At 39.2% G+C, this 14,891-nt stretch overlaps 1 protein-coding gene across 1 annotated transcript in view; it reads right to left on the minus strand.

Annotated features, from left to right (window-relative positions):
- Nucleotides 1-309: 309 nt before the first annotated feature.
- Nucleotides 310-14,891, minus strand: part of LOC132382388 (protogenin-like) — a 142,569-nt gene continuing 127,987 nt past the window's right edge. Inside the window, exons 13-20 of the mRNA XM_059952529.1 lie at nucleotides 12,668-12,854; nucleotides 10,968-11,095; nucleotides 10,174-10,344; nucleotides 6,860-7,051; nucleotides 6,194-6,317; nucleotides 5,693-5,858; nucleotides 3,950-4,060; nucleotides 310-3,329 (exon numbers count right to left, since the gene is read on the minus strand). Coding sequence (XP_059808512.1) covers nucleotides 2,925-3,329; nucleotides 3,950-4,060; nucleotides 5,693-5,858; nucleotides 6,194-6,317; nucleotides 6,860-7,051; nucleotides 10,174-10,344; nucleotides 10,968-11,095; nucleotides 12,668-12,854 — 1,484 coding nt within the window. The 3' untranslated portion in view covers nucleotides 310-2,924. The remainder of the gene's footprint in view (nucleotides 3,330-3,949; nucleotides 4,061-5,692; nucleotides 5,859-6,193; nucleotides 6,318-6,859; nucleotides 7,052-10,173; nucleotides 10,345-10,967; nucleotides 11,096-12,667; nucleotides 12,855-14,891) is intronic.

Here is a 14,891-nt window from a genome sequence, read left to right on the forward strand (position 1 = left end):
CTGAAGAATCCTCTCGTAATTAATGATATTTTAACAATTATTGCCATTGGAGATGAATGTACATTTATAAAATTATATCTTATACAAGAGAATTCTCTTCATTTCAGCTTTAATGAAAAGTGACACAGTTCTTACGACTGGGATTCAGATACTGCATAGACACAGTGCCCTATCAACATCAACTCTTTGGATACAGTTTACCTTTGTATACCGTCTTTAGCATCAGTATAATGGATGACACTAATCTGAAAGACAAGTGCTAAACTGGCTATAAATCTGATCTACACTATAAAGAGCAGAGTGCAGCTAACCAGAAGTCGTACTCAGTAGTTAGTACTAAGGATCTTTCATTGAGCCGATATTAGAACATTATTCAAACATTAAAAACTTATGCCTTTGTACAGGACAAAGAATTAGCTTTTAAGTAATTTTAGACAATAAATCATTGGATATCTATTTATTATAATTTGATTTGTTTCCAATAAGGGATGGGATTTAATAGCATTTGGGCATTATCACATCAATATTGCTCATTCCCTAAATTAGGTTTCCAATTATTCTAGTGTAATATTGTATTAGAAAATCAATTTCAATTCAAAACACATACAAGTCTTATGAATGATTAGAAACTACCATAAAATTAAAAGATTTAACAGTTGAATGGCCCAAAAAATCCTAGAGAAAAAAATTATGTACATTTTCTTTGGTAAGCTTATTTTAAAGTAGTTTTGCTATATCGGCATCACATTGGCATGAACATTTACTGGCACACAATTCTAGTGATCTGTTCTAACTCTTAAAAGCTACACAGTAACGATTTTAAAAGCAGTAATTCAAACAAGATACCCTGTCAGTACACCACACACACACACATACGTGTGGCAGTTCAAATGTAACAAATACTTGATCCCTGAGGTTAGATAAGGAATAACACTAAAATAGGTTTTTAAAAAGAGGTAGTATCAAACAGGAGATGCAAGGCTATAGCACATGAGAGTAGCAGCTTCTAAACATTTTTGGTATCGTAAAGCTCTGTTTAATACAAGTAATTCCAAAAATAAATACACACGAGGCACCGAACGGTGCTCTTTGGATTGTAACTCTTAACGAGTATCGTGATTCAATACCAATAAGCTGAAGTTGTCATAAGAAAGATCACTTGGAGAAACTATGGCAGAAATGCAGTTATTGAATAGCTATGCACATTCTTTTATTTTAAAAGTAGCTTGGTATCCTTTTCAATTTGGTAAAATAATTACATTCCTATTATTTAGAATATGAATTCCTTTAATAATTTAATCAAATATTTTTAGAACTCTTCTGTACTCTTATATTTTAGGACTCACAAATCAATTAGATCAATTCATTCCAACAATAATATTGCTATAATTTTTCATTTGGCAGTTTGTTAAATGGAGTGAGTGCATTTGTCAGCAGGATCAGAAGGTTAAAAGGAATTTGATGAGTTCTGAGGGGGAATAGATAGGCTTTGTGTCAAGTCAAGTTTAAAAGAGTATTGCCTATTTATTGAAAAGACGGCAATGATTAAAGAGGAACTCTGGTACTTAATGTATTTAATCTACTATGATAGCTGAACATTTCTGGTTGAGATTTTCTGTTAGATATTTGGCAGTACTGGCTTGGCAACAAAGCTGCAAAACACATTGGACTAGGAGTCCACATACTCATTGAAACAGATCACTAAAGTGTCAGTAGAAATTCCCTTGGAATATTTAGATAACATTTTACTTGACTTTCTAGATATCACACTTAAAGCTAACAAAACTTACTAATAAATGCTACAACATTCCCCTTCAAAAAAACAAAAGTTAGTATGAATAAAGTGGAATCATCCCACTGGATGTTATACTCCAGTTGAAAAGGACCAGACAGCTTCAGAAGCATCTGTTAGAATGCATGAAATCAGAATTCAACTAGGACGGCACAGGGCTGTGATAGGGGTCAATGCATGAGGCATGTTTTCCCTAATTTCTGCATCTGCATTGTATTTTCCTGTTTCTACAACAGGAAACATCTAGGTAATCATTTCAGTTAACCCTGGCCTGCTTCAATTAGTCTGTGGTGCCTCCCAACACATATTCCATGAAGCAGATATACCCAGAGCAGTTCAGGTTCAAATTCACTGGGAATACATTGACACTGCTAGCAGTGCATAGTTTGGATATGTTTATAGGTGAGAACAATGAAGCACTGAACTCCTACAGAATCTAAAGTGTTCCTGCTTTCCTCTGATCAGACTAGCTCTTCTACTTCTCCCCCAGTGCTTAATGTCAGTGTGCAGTACAAATACAGCAGTTGTGGAATGTAATCTTAATATTTCATGGATTGAGATTACAAATCAAAACCTTCAAAAATCCGTCCTGACTTTTTGCTTTAAATTGGAAAATAAATAAGGCAACAACTTCAGCTTAAAGGTGTTGTGCATGGCCCCATTTTAGAATCTCACCTGCCCATGTAAACAGATCTTTAGTCAAACACTCTCATGGCAAAGCCCTCACAACCCCTACATCACAGCAGAACAACACCAACAAACATTTCTTTTATCAAAACAACACATTTGTGTAAGGAAATATCAACTATTAGGCAATGGAGTCAAATACCTGTTAAATACTGGAGTTCATTATTAGGTAAGATTGAGGTAGATTTTCAGCAGAAAGCCTGAAATATTATTTCTGCTCCATGATATACCTTTCAAAATAAAATCAAAAGAAATGGTAATGGTCCTTTTCACATTTTTTGACATACAGACATTCATGGTGGGTAAAATAAAAAAAAACAAATGGAACATTCATAAAGCAAAGTTATGTAAGAACCTGGAGTGACTTTCTCTCCAAAGTGTTCTTTGGCTTCCTGCACACTTGTCCATCGTACAGATAAATTATGCTGAAACTGGATCAGGTTACTTAGATTGGAAATTGGTTGTTGGTGTTTTCACTGGTTGGTTTTGACGTCATTTGGCTTGGTCGAGGCAGTGCCAGCAGGTCATTGGTGGTGGAATGAGAAACGACCAATAGGGATTGGTCTTCCTCTGAGGTAGACAAGGCCGGAATGCTGGCAGTTTCTGCCTGGACAGATGACCCCAGGAAGACAGGTGTCGAAGAAAGGTGCGACATTTCCATCTCCTCTCTGGAATCATGGGAATATCTGCCCGAATCTCCAGTTTCATGGCTTCCATCACTATTGTGTGAATATTCTGTATCTCCCATGGCAGTAAACACAGATGGCAAGGTTGTGGGGGGAATCAGCACCGAGCCACTCAGTTCTTCACAGGTCAGCCCAGTCAAACCAAACCCATTTCTTCTGACTGGCTGCAAGCAAAAGAATGGTAGTTTAGTAAAGGCACACAGGTCTAGACAATTGCTTTGGTCTGAGTGAACACTGTATGAATCTACTCCACCACAAGCCACTGAAAATCCAGGACCATATTGTTGAACTTTATCCAAAATCATTTAAAAAGGGGCAGTAGCAGACAGTGAGTGAACTTTGGCAACTGTGGTTCCAATAAAAAAATACAAGTGGTTGCTGATGGGGAATAATTAAATCAGTTAGTGCCATCATTCGATGAGGGACTATGACCAGCTGTTTAAAACTACAAATGCACAATTTATTAACATGTTGAGTTAATCAGGTCAAGCAGATGGCCCTCACTAAAGGTTATTGAACATAAAACTGATTCTAATTGATTAGTAAACCCAAGCCCAACAAATTCTAATCCAACTTCTGGTAGCAATAGCTCTAATTATAGAAACTCTACACAACATTAGCCGATGAGAAGTTGTCACAGTTTATATCACATAGACAGGCCAGCTCAACCAGTAGAGTTGGTGTTTAATCCTATTCCTATCTGACCTAATCTCATCCCATCAGCAAACCTTTACAGTCCCTTCAATGGCCATAACCACTTTAACTTTCAAGTTCCAAATCATACCTGATTCTCCTTGGATGTGCTTGTTGATCTCTTTTTTGTTCCAAAAAATAAGCACTTTTTGGTCTTTTCTTTTCTGTGACCAGAGCTGCTAATAATCAAATCAGATCCACCCTGTTGGATACAAGAGCAGTGGATTCACAAGGGTTACTATCTACTCAAAACTGCTGTGCAGAAGCTGCTGCAGTTGCACTTTGCATTACTGGTTTCAATTTTATCTCCTTTCAGCTCGCTCAAGCCAAAGGACCTCTAGATTTTTACTATTGGAGCTCTGAAATTTGTATTAACAGTATTCCCCTATCAAGATTAAAGCATTTCTTTACATTACTTCTCCCCTTCTTAAATATCACCAATTTTATAAAATTATTCCCAGATCACCTGTCTCCAAATGGTGACCCTTAGTTGTTGTTTGTCCTGGGGAGTTACTCCACCATTGTGTGTGTTGCCCCAGATTGTCTTTGTGTTTTCTTCAACTCAAGAAATTTATAGGTTAAAATTTCAGATTGCTTTTCAAAATTCTTTTCCCTGCTCTCTATTTCTAATGGGTTTTATTCTCTCCCTTTTGATGCTCAGTGCACTCCAAGTCATTGGTGTGTTCCAGTGTAGCTGGCTTGCTTCAGGGAACATTACAAGCAGGGTAGTCCCTGGTTAGTGTAAGCTGAAGCACCAGGTAGTGAAGTGGAAGAATTAGAGTTAGCTAATACACTACATGGTTGAAAACCTTTTTGGATGTCCTCAGAATGTGCAGACAATATAACAATGCAAATTATTAAAACGTTCACAGTGTGAGGTGATGCATTTGGGGATGGGTTGTCAGATAGGGGTAGGACATTTACAATGAATGGTCCAGCCTTAAGCAATGTTGTACACTTTGTGTACAAGGGCAAGGATCCCTAAGGCATCAGCGCAGGTAGTCAGGAGTGGTGAAAGTCAGATGGCCTACATTAGCCAGAGCACAAAACAGAAGAGCAGGGAGGTCCTAGCCAGGCCATAGCTGAAACACTGTGTGCATTCCTTCTCATCACACAACATTAAGGACATGGACTGCACTGGAGAGGGTGTGAAGATTTTCTAGGACAGGGGTTTCCAACCACTTTGATGCCATAGGCCAATACCATTAAGCGTGGGGTCCATGGACCCCAGTTGGGAACCCCTGCTCTGGGATGGTTCAGTTACAAGGAGAGACTGTACGGACTGGGTGGTTTTCCTTGGAGCAAAGAAAGGGAGGGGTACACAACACCATGAAAGGCAAAGACAAGGTAAGCAGTAAATTTTACACCTTGGCAGAGGTTTAAGGTGAGTTAAATATTTTGAGGGTCCTGAGGAAGAACTTTTCCACCCAGAGGTTGTGGCAAATTGGATCACACTGCCAGAGAAGCTGGGGGAGGCAGATAGTCTCTCAATTCTTGACCATCTGATGAACACCTTAAGTGTCCAAAATGTAGAAGGCTGTGGACCAATGGGGACAGTATGGATAGGTTCTTGATAGTCAGCATAGGATCAGTGGGCTTGAATCAGAATCAAGTTTATTATCACTGGCAAATGATGTGAAATTTGTTAACTTAGCAGCAGCAATTCCATGCAATACCTCCTACCTGAAGGTAACAGTGAGAAAAGGGCATGCCCTGGGTGCTGAAGGCACTGTTACTGTGCTAAATAACTGCACTGTTACCAGGCATAAGCCTTTTTTTAAGAAAATGAAAGCAGGTAAAATATGAATAATAAGGATAACAAAAACAAAGTTACCTTGGTATCCAAGTAGACATTCTCAGCCATCATTGGCATTAAGGTTTCCATGTTTTCCCAATGTTCATCCTTGCTCTTGGCCAGATGGTTTCCACTGACAAGTGGTCTCGTCACATGTGCCAACTGAACACTTCCTGGTTGATCAGCCTTGACTCCATTAGATTTCCTGGATAAACAAAAGTTCACCATTTAAAGGAAACCTTGGCAACAATACTGGCAGTGCTGGTGCTGTAAAACCCCACTGTTAATTCACTGATGCCACTGCAAATTAGGCAATGCTAGTAAATATGTTTCACAAAATATGACACTTCAGTATGAACTATTCTTAGAAGCAATAATCTGTTTGTGGGGTGGGGTGCAGGTAAGGATTTGCAGCACATTCAATACTTTGATTAGTAGAACATCTCACACTCCCAAAGATTAGGTTCAAAATATTTAAAACAGGTTTTAATATAAATCTTTTGCCTATCATTAGTGCTCTGTATTCTGTCCACACAATACCTTGCTTTGCTTCTATAAAGGAGGATAAGGATGCAGATGATAATACAAGTCAGGGCAATGCAGACTCCAACGATGATCCCAGTCATTGACTTTTGGTCCAGGTGGTAAAACACATCGGATTTGGCTATGGTATAAAGGAAGTGATATTAGAACACAACAAAAGCATTAAAATCACTTCAGCATCTGCTGTCACCTTATTGAAAGTTTCCACAATTGAACTCATTACAGTGTGGTACATTTCTTATGTTCCTAATTCACCACGCCCACATTACAGATACAGACAATAACATTAGAAGAGATCAAATACTATTTTCATATACAAAATGGTGAATCTTTGTGAATAAATGCTATTCAAATAATAATTTCCATTTAGATAATTCTGGTATGTTCACTATCTCCATTCCCCAGAGTCAGATGGCCTGTATTACGTGGAACTTCAAAAGCAATAGCTGAAACTATTGCACAGTGACATAATATTAGGCATAATTGTCCATTTGAAGTGGAATATTATTGTAACTTTAGCCATGGTTTAATTTGCCAACTTTACCTTTTGTTGTAGCTCTCATGATCAGCATTTCACTGACAACTAAGTCCAGTTAATTTATCTGTAACAGATCTGGTAGGAAAGGTTTAGAGTACACTTTAATTTTACACTCGGCACCTTACCTTTGGCATCTGCGCCGTTGACGGAGTCAGACCACTTTGCCCCTTGACTGAAATACACTGTCTCTGTAGCAGGGACCACCAGTTCTACAACATTTGAAAATGGTCCCTCTCCTACTTCATTTGACGCAGATACTTGAATGAGGTAGACATTTCCAGGAACAAGGTTCTCCAGCAAAACCATAGTAATCGTTCCTAAAAAGAACGATAACAACAGTAAATCAAAGGCTAAAGATCTCTAAAAGCACAATGACTCATTAGATCATAGGAATGAATTTATCTGGCAGATCAACATGCACCTGGTACAGTGTTAGCACTCTGGTGTAAAGAAATGGGTTGTATATGTAAAAAATGAGGAACAGTCCAGGGGTAATGATTGGTAAACCAGAGACTTGCTGCTAGACCAGGCCTGGCCCAGCTGGTTCCATACATTTTGTGCCTGCAAGTAGCAAAACCCAGACAAGCAATATTCACACAAGGCAACAAACACCTTCAACAAGAGAGATCCTTCATCTCCCCTTAATACTCAACAATGCAGCTGCCATTAACTTGACCACTCACCAGAAAATCTAATTCGATCAGATGCATTCCATCCTAAAACCATTTACATAACCTACAAAGAAGCCAGAAATGTTTAAGACCAAAAGACCACAAGATAGAAGACAAGAATTAGGCCATCTGGCCCATCAAGTAAGCTCCACTATTTATTATGGCTGATTTAATTTCCTTCTCAACCCCATTCCTCCCGCCTTCTCTCCATAACCTTTGGCACCCTAACTATACAGATGTTCGTCAAGTAGTTGCACCTCCTTTATTGCATAAAGGTTCCCAGTGAAAAGGGCAATTACAAACCAGTCTCCTGACCACTGAGAGGAAAATGCTAGAATTGATTAGGAAGTGGCAACAAGATATTTAAAAATTATGAAAAGGATCGAGGAGAACATGGATTCATGGAACAGGGAAATGTATGACGAATCTGAGAGTTTCCGTTCAGATTGCAGGAAAGATCACTTGCTTGTGAAGCTGAAGCAAGTCATTCAACCTCTGTCACCTGCTCTGCCACTCGATAAAATACAACTAACCTTTTACCGTAACACCGCATGTACCTCATAGCCCTCGATTCCCTTTATATCAGGGAGAAAAAAAATCTCACTTGAACACTCACTAACCTCTTAGGCAGAGAATTCCAAAGATCACTGCCCTCTAGTCTTATCATCTTTATTCAAAAGGGTTGACCTCTAATTTTGAGACAATGGACCTAATTCTGGAGGCTCTGGGCAACCCAGCCAAGGGAAACATCAAACGCTGTAAGACCTTTGTGTACATCTGTGAAATGATGATTATATGATTATCATCATTCTAAACTCAATTGAAAACAGGTCTTGACCTCTCCTCACATGACGAAGTCTTCCATGGTAAAGGAGCCAATGTTTTATGCACGCCCCCATATAAACATTTCCTTCATCACTAGAACAACAGTGCTTACCATCTACAATCTGCAACGCAGCCACTTGCTAGATCTTCTCTAACAGAACCTCCTAATTTCACAGTCTCTGCCAGCAAAGGTCAACAGTTACATGGGAGTATTCCTGAGACACAGCACACCAGTTTGGAAGTTTGCCATCATTCCTTCAACATCGATTGTCCAGTCCTGGCTCTCAGCCCAGCTGCTCAGTGAATGTACTGTCATCAATTTGCAATCTGTATCCCCTACCATGGGCCAGCTAGTAGTGTAGTGGCATCAAGGCAGATGGTCCCAAGTTCAAGCCCATTCTGGGCAGCAGCAGTGTCTACATGGAAGAAAGGCTTGGCAACCTACTTCCGTACCTTACCATGAAAACCTTGTGGGGCCTATGGTTGATGAGGTCACAAAGAGTTGGACTCGACTTAACAACTAAACAACAAATACTTACCACCATCTCATAAGCAACATTTGTAAAAACAGTGTCAGCATATGCCAAGATTATTGAAATATACTTGACAGTCAAGGTCTACTTATTAGATATACCTGACACATGCACACAGTTCTGATAACAATATAGATCTATTATTCTGATCTATTAATATTCAACAACATTGACAACAAAAATAAATATTTCTAGTTTCAATTGGGACTAAGCTGAATACAACTCTCAACACCTGAATAAGTTACCAAACAAGTAAAGCCAGCATTCAAATAACTGTTTCATCCACAGTTACCTTTGGTTTACTGCTTGAGGTGCAAGCAAACCTAGCCTGTGACCTTTCCAAATCAGGCATCGTAAAAATCAATTAAGTTGTATTATGATAAACACAACTTCAATTATAAGGCTTGTCAAATGAAGAGTGTTTGATGGCTCTGGGACTGTATTCATTGAAATTTAGAAGAATGAGGGTGACCTCATTGAAACCTATCGAATGGTGAAAGGCCTTGATGGAGTGGATGTGGAGAGAATATTTCCTATGGTGGGAATGTCTAAGACCAGAGGACAGAACCTCAAAACAGAGGGGCATCCTTTTAGAGTGGAGATGAGGAGGAATTCCTTTAGGCAGAGAGTGGCCACAGGCAACTTTGAAGGCCAAGTCTTCATGTATACTCATGGCAGAGGTTGACACCTCAATTTGACAGGGGATGAAGGGATATGGGGAGAAGGCAGGAGATTGAGGCTGAGAGGAAAAATGCATCAGCCATGATGAAATGGTGGAGCAGACTCAATGGGGGGTGGGGGTCATATGGTCTAACACAAGAAAATATGCTCAAGGCTTATAGTGCACGAAGGGTTAAATGCTCTTGCAATGATCCCAAGGTATAAATGTTTGATATGTATTCTACTTGCTGTACTCTTCCTCAAACAATCATCTAAGCTCTCCGTCCAGAGCAAGTACTTCCAATAATTCAAGATAATAAATGGAACATTTTGGAATGGTGTCAGGAATTTCTCCCCTTCCTTACATACAGATATAGGACTGAAATTCCAAAAGCAAAGAACAAAATAAAGCATCCACCCAACTGAATAACAATGTGAGTGCATGAGTTCAATGCATGAGTGAATCTAGCTCATTCATAATCATCAGTTTAATGTAGGAATGAACCTAGTTCATCTATACTCATCAGGCCACCAGTGTAATCGTCCAGTGTTCACATGGATATTACTTCACAAAATATTGTAGGAAGCTGGATTCACAAAGGTCTTTTGTCCTGAATCCATTTTAGCTGTTATTTTTACATAATCTCAATTTCACTATTTTTCTGGTTATTAAAGTACAGTCAAGGAGGTTGCAACTCCAAGATTTAAACCTGAAAAGATACACAGAGATGCTTGCTGAGCACAGCTCACCTTCCCTGTGGAGCACTTGCCAGTTGCCCGCGACCCAGGCCTTCCTGGAAGCATACAGGATGGTGTAACGAGTGACAGCCATTTGTGTGTCTTCTGGGGGCTTCCAAGAAACCAGAGCAGTTCCTTCTTCTATCAAAGTGGCTTTGACTCCTGACGGTGGCTTGGTTGGAGCTGCAAAAGAAATTAACAGAAGTTACAAGCAATAGGTACAGTGACTGGCCAACAATTCTAGAGGGAAATTAACACTTCTGAGACAGGAGAGACCGCAGATATTGGAATCTTCTGGAGGAACTCAGTGGACTGAGCAGCAGGACGTCTCCAGAGTCCTTCATGATGTTATCTCAAGAGCAATTAGGCCTGCACAAGATTTAGCACTTTTGAAGAGTTTTATACAAATCCCCATCCTCACCATCAATAATAACAGGGAGCAGTGCAGGCTTAGTCTTCTTAAAGTCATCACCATCCCCTTTGTCTTATCAAGCTTTATTGTCCAATTTAGTTTAATGCATTATATTTCTATCCCAGTTTACCCTGCAATTAACCATGTCCTTCAGGTAGAACCCAATTCCCTTAAGAATGACCCTTTGTTTACAAGATACTTCAAATGTGAATATTATAAAATACTACCATAAAATCATACTACTTAATGGAATCTCCTCAGTTATGGATTATGCCAAGAACAAGAAAAAAAAGGCTTAAATTCAGGTAAACATTTATTTCTTAAATAAGTGCCAGTTGTTTTTTTTTAAAAAAACACAGGCTCTGGGATGTGAATAGTCTGACATAGACCTTACCTTCAGGTAATGTCAACTGATAAACCACGGGGCTCCAGGGGCTGGAGAGCTGGTCAGCATGAAGACGCACTGCAAACTCATACTTGGTGAAGGGTTGTAGACCATTCACGAGCATGTGCGTTTCAGACCTGTAAAATAACCATATAACAATTACAGCACAGAAACAGGCCATCTCTGCCCTTCTAGTCCATGCCGAACGCTTACTCTCACCTAGTCCCACCGAAAATAAAAGGAATTATTAGAAGCAAAATTTATTGAGGACTGATTTCATAGCTGAGCAATATGCACTGCATACTCGTAACAGCATCCATGAAAATGTATTTGTTTGCTCCTTTCTAGTTGCATGTTAGGTAAATATTAAATAGTTTGGACAGAGCACTCTGGGTCTGTTCTTGGACCAGGGAGCCATTCAACTACTTTGCTCAAGTAAAAACAAAAGCACCAATCTGATAATTACAGATTACGATAACTAATGACAAAAGTTTGTATTCAGCTCTGGAAGAAATTTTCTCAAGAGTGATACCCCTGGAAAAAGCAAAAATAACCCAATCATGACTGCATTGAAAACATTAGCTCCTGATATAAACATTTAATATTTTCAAAATGTTTGCTGGTTAAGTTTATTTTCAAGCATCCTGCAGTATGTTCCTAGTTACACTGATGATGATCAATGCAGGCTGAAATTTACTCTGGCCTGTGGTAACTACCCTTTATCCACTGTTCTTGTTCAAAATTTAAAAGGTTTTACACAAAGTGCCAGGAATGCGCTGCCAACAGGAGTGATGGGAACAGATATATTGGCAACATTTAAGAGGCATTTAGGAAAGGACATGAACTTGCAGCAAACAATGGGATATGGACCACGTGCAGACAAGAGTTTGAAATGGCAACATGTCATCACAGACATTGCAGGTTGATGGGCCTGTTCTGCCATACCGTTCTATGTTCTATAAACAAATGGAGATAACATTCAATCCAGATTAATATCTTTAGGCAACAATCAGCTCTGCCACAGGTTTACCAATATGATATGACACCAACCCAAGCCACTTCAGTCAGTGAGGGAAAAGACTGAGCTGCAATATTGCACAATAGTTTGGAATTGTTAAACTAAACACAGATTAGTGCCACATCATCATGAAAATCTTATGTCCAAATTCATAGTGCTGGTCTATGAAACCTGTTTCATTAAAAACTCCAGCCTGGCTGCAGCCTCCATTGCCTAAATTTCAAAGTGAAAACGAGTATCTGTTAACAGCTCTTTTGAATGAGAAATTTGTTTCATGTTGCCAGACAACAGCAGATACCAGGATTTTTGCTATCTGACATCCTTATTTACCTTGAGATTAGCTTGGAAAGACTCACGACGATGTATTGGTCTGACCATGGCAGACGTAAGTGCTCACAAGGTATAACAAATGGACGTATTAGCAAAGACCAGAGTTAACTGGAAAGAAATCCAAGCTGCGTTGCACTTTGATGTGCCAATGTAAATATTAAGTGGTTTTGTGAAAAGGTTTCACTTCAAGTACAGAGATAGTTTAAATCTGAAGGTCACTGAAAACGGTGCATGAATTATGATGCAAAAAGTGCATATTATTCACCATACAAAGAACTGACAAGCAACAGAAGCAATCTTGCAACTTCTAACAAAGTCCTACAAATTGATAAACACTTTAGAGAGAGAGAAGTCAACTTACGTTTGAAGATACATGACAAGAGATGCATTCTGCAGCCCCACAGGGTTACAGCGGATGGTATAGTTGATCACTGGTGCTGCAGTAAAGGCTGGCTTCCCCCACCGTAATGAGATAGAAGATGAACTATTGGCTTTTGCGTACAAGTGGTGAGGAGGGGGTGGAGGAGGCACCATGCGATCCCGAACAGCTGGTCAATAAGAACACACATTATTTATCATTATTAAGTTTTAAAGAACAATGTTGTGAAATTAAAAATCATGTTTGAATTTTTATTTGGAGGTAGGTATCACAAAGATATATTTTGCCTAGGATTTTAATCACAATGGTAAAAGGAAGGATTTAGGATGGTTACCAGCTGCATGCAAATTCAGTAGTTAGGGGAGAAGATGCTTTTAAAAGCGTGCAAAACAACCAAACTAAACTGAACAAAACTGATCTTCAAAGCTTCTGAAGATTGATCATGTACATTTTTGTCAGCATGTTAATTATTCCCATTTTAGGCTTGTAAAACTAGGCTTGTTGAACTCTAAGGATATATACCCAAAGTCTGCAGCAGAAGCAACTTATTTAGATACTGTGTTGGGGTATCAAAAAGACGAGAACAATTTGAGACAATTCTAATATTCCATCAGCTAACTGACAGCTGTTCGATCCAATTTACCAAATATCCTAATGTACAGTCTGAGCATTCTATGCAAATCAAACTCTCAGCTCTTTGGCCCACCGTGCCTGTACCAACTGCGGTACCAGCCTAAAATGAACCCACATACCTGCACAAGATACTTCTACCTGCTCATGTCCGTCATAATGCCCCAAACATTTCCATCACATCTGCACATTCCACACATCTATCACTGTCTCGTAAAACTCTTAAACTTTCCTTCTCTCACCTAAAATCTATGTCTTATAGTAATTGACACACCCAATCTGGGGGGGGGGGGGGGTACGTGGAGAAAGACCATCTACTTTATCTATGCCTCTCACGACCTTACATATGCTCTTCCCAAAGCCTCTAATGGAGAGAATAATCTAGTGTGCCTGAACTGTTGTTATACCTATTGCTCTCTAATCCATCCTGGTGAATCTCTTATCACTCTTGCAGTGTGCTGACCGGAACTATACACTTTACTCCAAATATGGCCTAAATGAAGTTTTATACAGCTGCAGCATGACTTTCCAACTCTCATACTCAATGCCCAAACTGCAAAATAAAGTACACCATACATCACCTTTACCAGCCCAACTACTTGTTTTCCCACCTTGACGGCACTAAGAATCCTCTCCACATTGATACATTTAGCAGTCCTGCTATTTATTGTACATTTCGTCTGAATATTTGTCCCCAAAGTACAACGCCTCACAATTCTCTGGATTAAATTCCATCTGCCATTTCTCTGCCCAAGCTTCCAACTGGTCAATATTCTGCTGTAATTTTTTTTAGAATCTTCTCAACTATCCACAACTCCAGCAATTTTCGTGTTGTCTGCAAACATACTAATTAATCAGTCTACTTACACTTTCACCCAAGTCACTGTTCACGAATGGAGTTCCCGGCATAGGTTCCTGGGAAACACCACAAGTCACAGACCTCCAGTCAAAAATAACACCACTCTATGGCCAAGGCCATTTGGAATCAAGTCTCCATGATTCCACATCTCTTAATCTTCTGAATGCACCCATAAGTTGAGTACTTTATTAATGTGCATTCCTTAACATCCACAGCATTCATTTGGAATTTTGTGATAAGCTTCACTTCTTGGAAAACTGTTTATTACTCTAATTTTCCTTATCATGTATACTATGTTAATAAAATTTCAATAATCCAAATTTCCAGGAACTTTGATGTTAGACTAATAATTCTCTGGACTAATGCATGTTACTCCTATTAAACATAAAACCACCTTTTCTACCTCATTTTTTCTATAAGCAATTTTCCCTGACCTGAACTCCAACAGCAAAAATCCAGATCCCTCTCCTCACCACCCTCTAGAATCACACCTCTGATGGGTGAGGCAGGTGCTAAGCAATCCGATACCAGATTATCGGCCTTTTACCGTACTTGTTTGATCTGCTGTGCACAATCCTGACAGTGAGAAAATCATTTATAAAACCTGTAAGAAACTATAATCTCAGTCCCGGTCAACCTCTGATCATTTATGGAAACCCATGAGTGTGAAATTTCTGATGCTTTAGTTGTCGTTGATAGGATGCCTTAGTTTATAAG

Source organism: Hypanus sabinus, chromosome 28 (genome assembly GCF_030144855.1).
Source record: "Hypanus sabinus isolate sHypSab1 chromosome 28, sHypSab1.hap1, whole genome shotgun sequence".
NCBI lineage: Eukaryota > Metazoa > Chordata > Chondrichthyes > Myliobatiformes > Dasyatidae > Hypanus > Hypanus sabinus.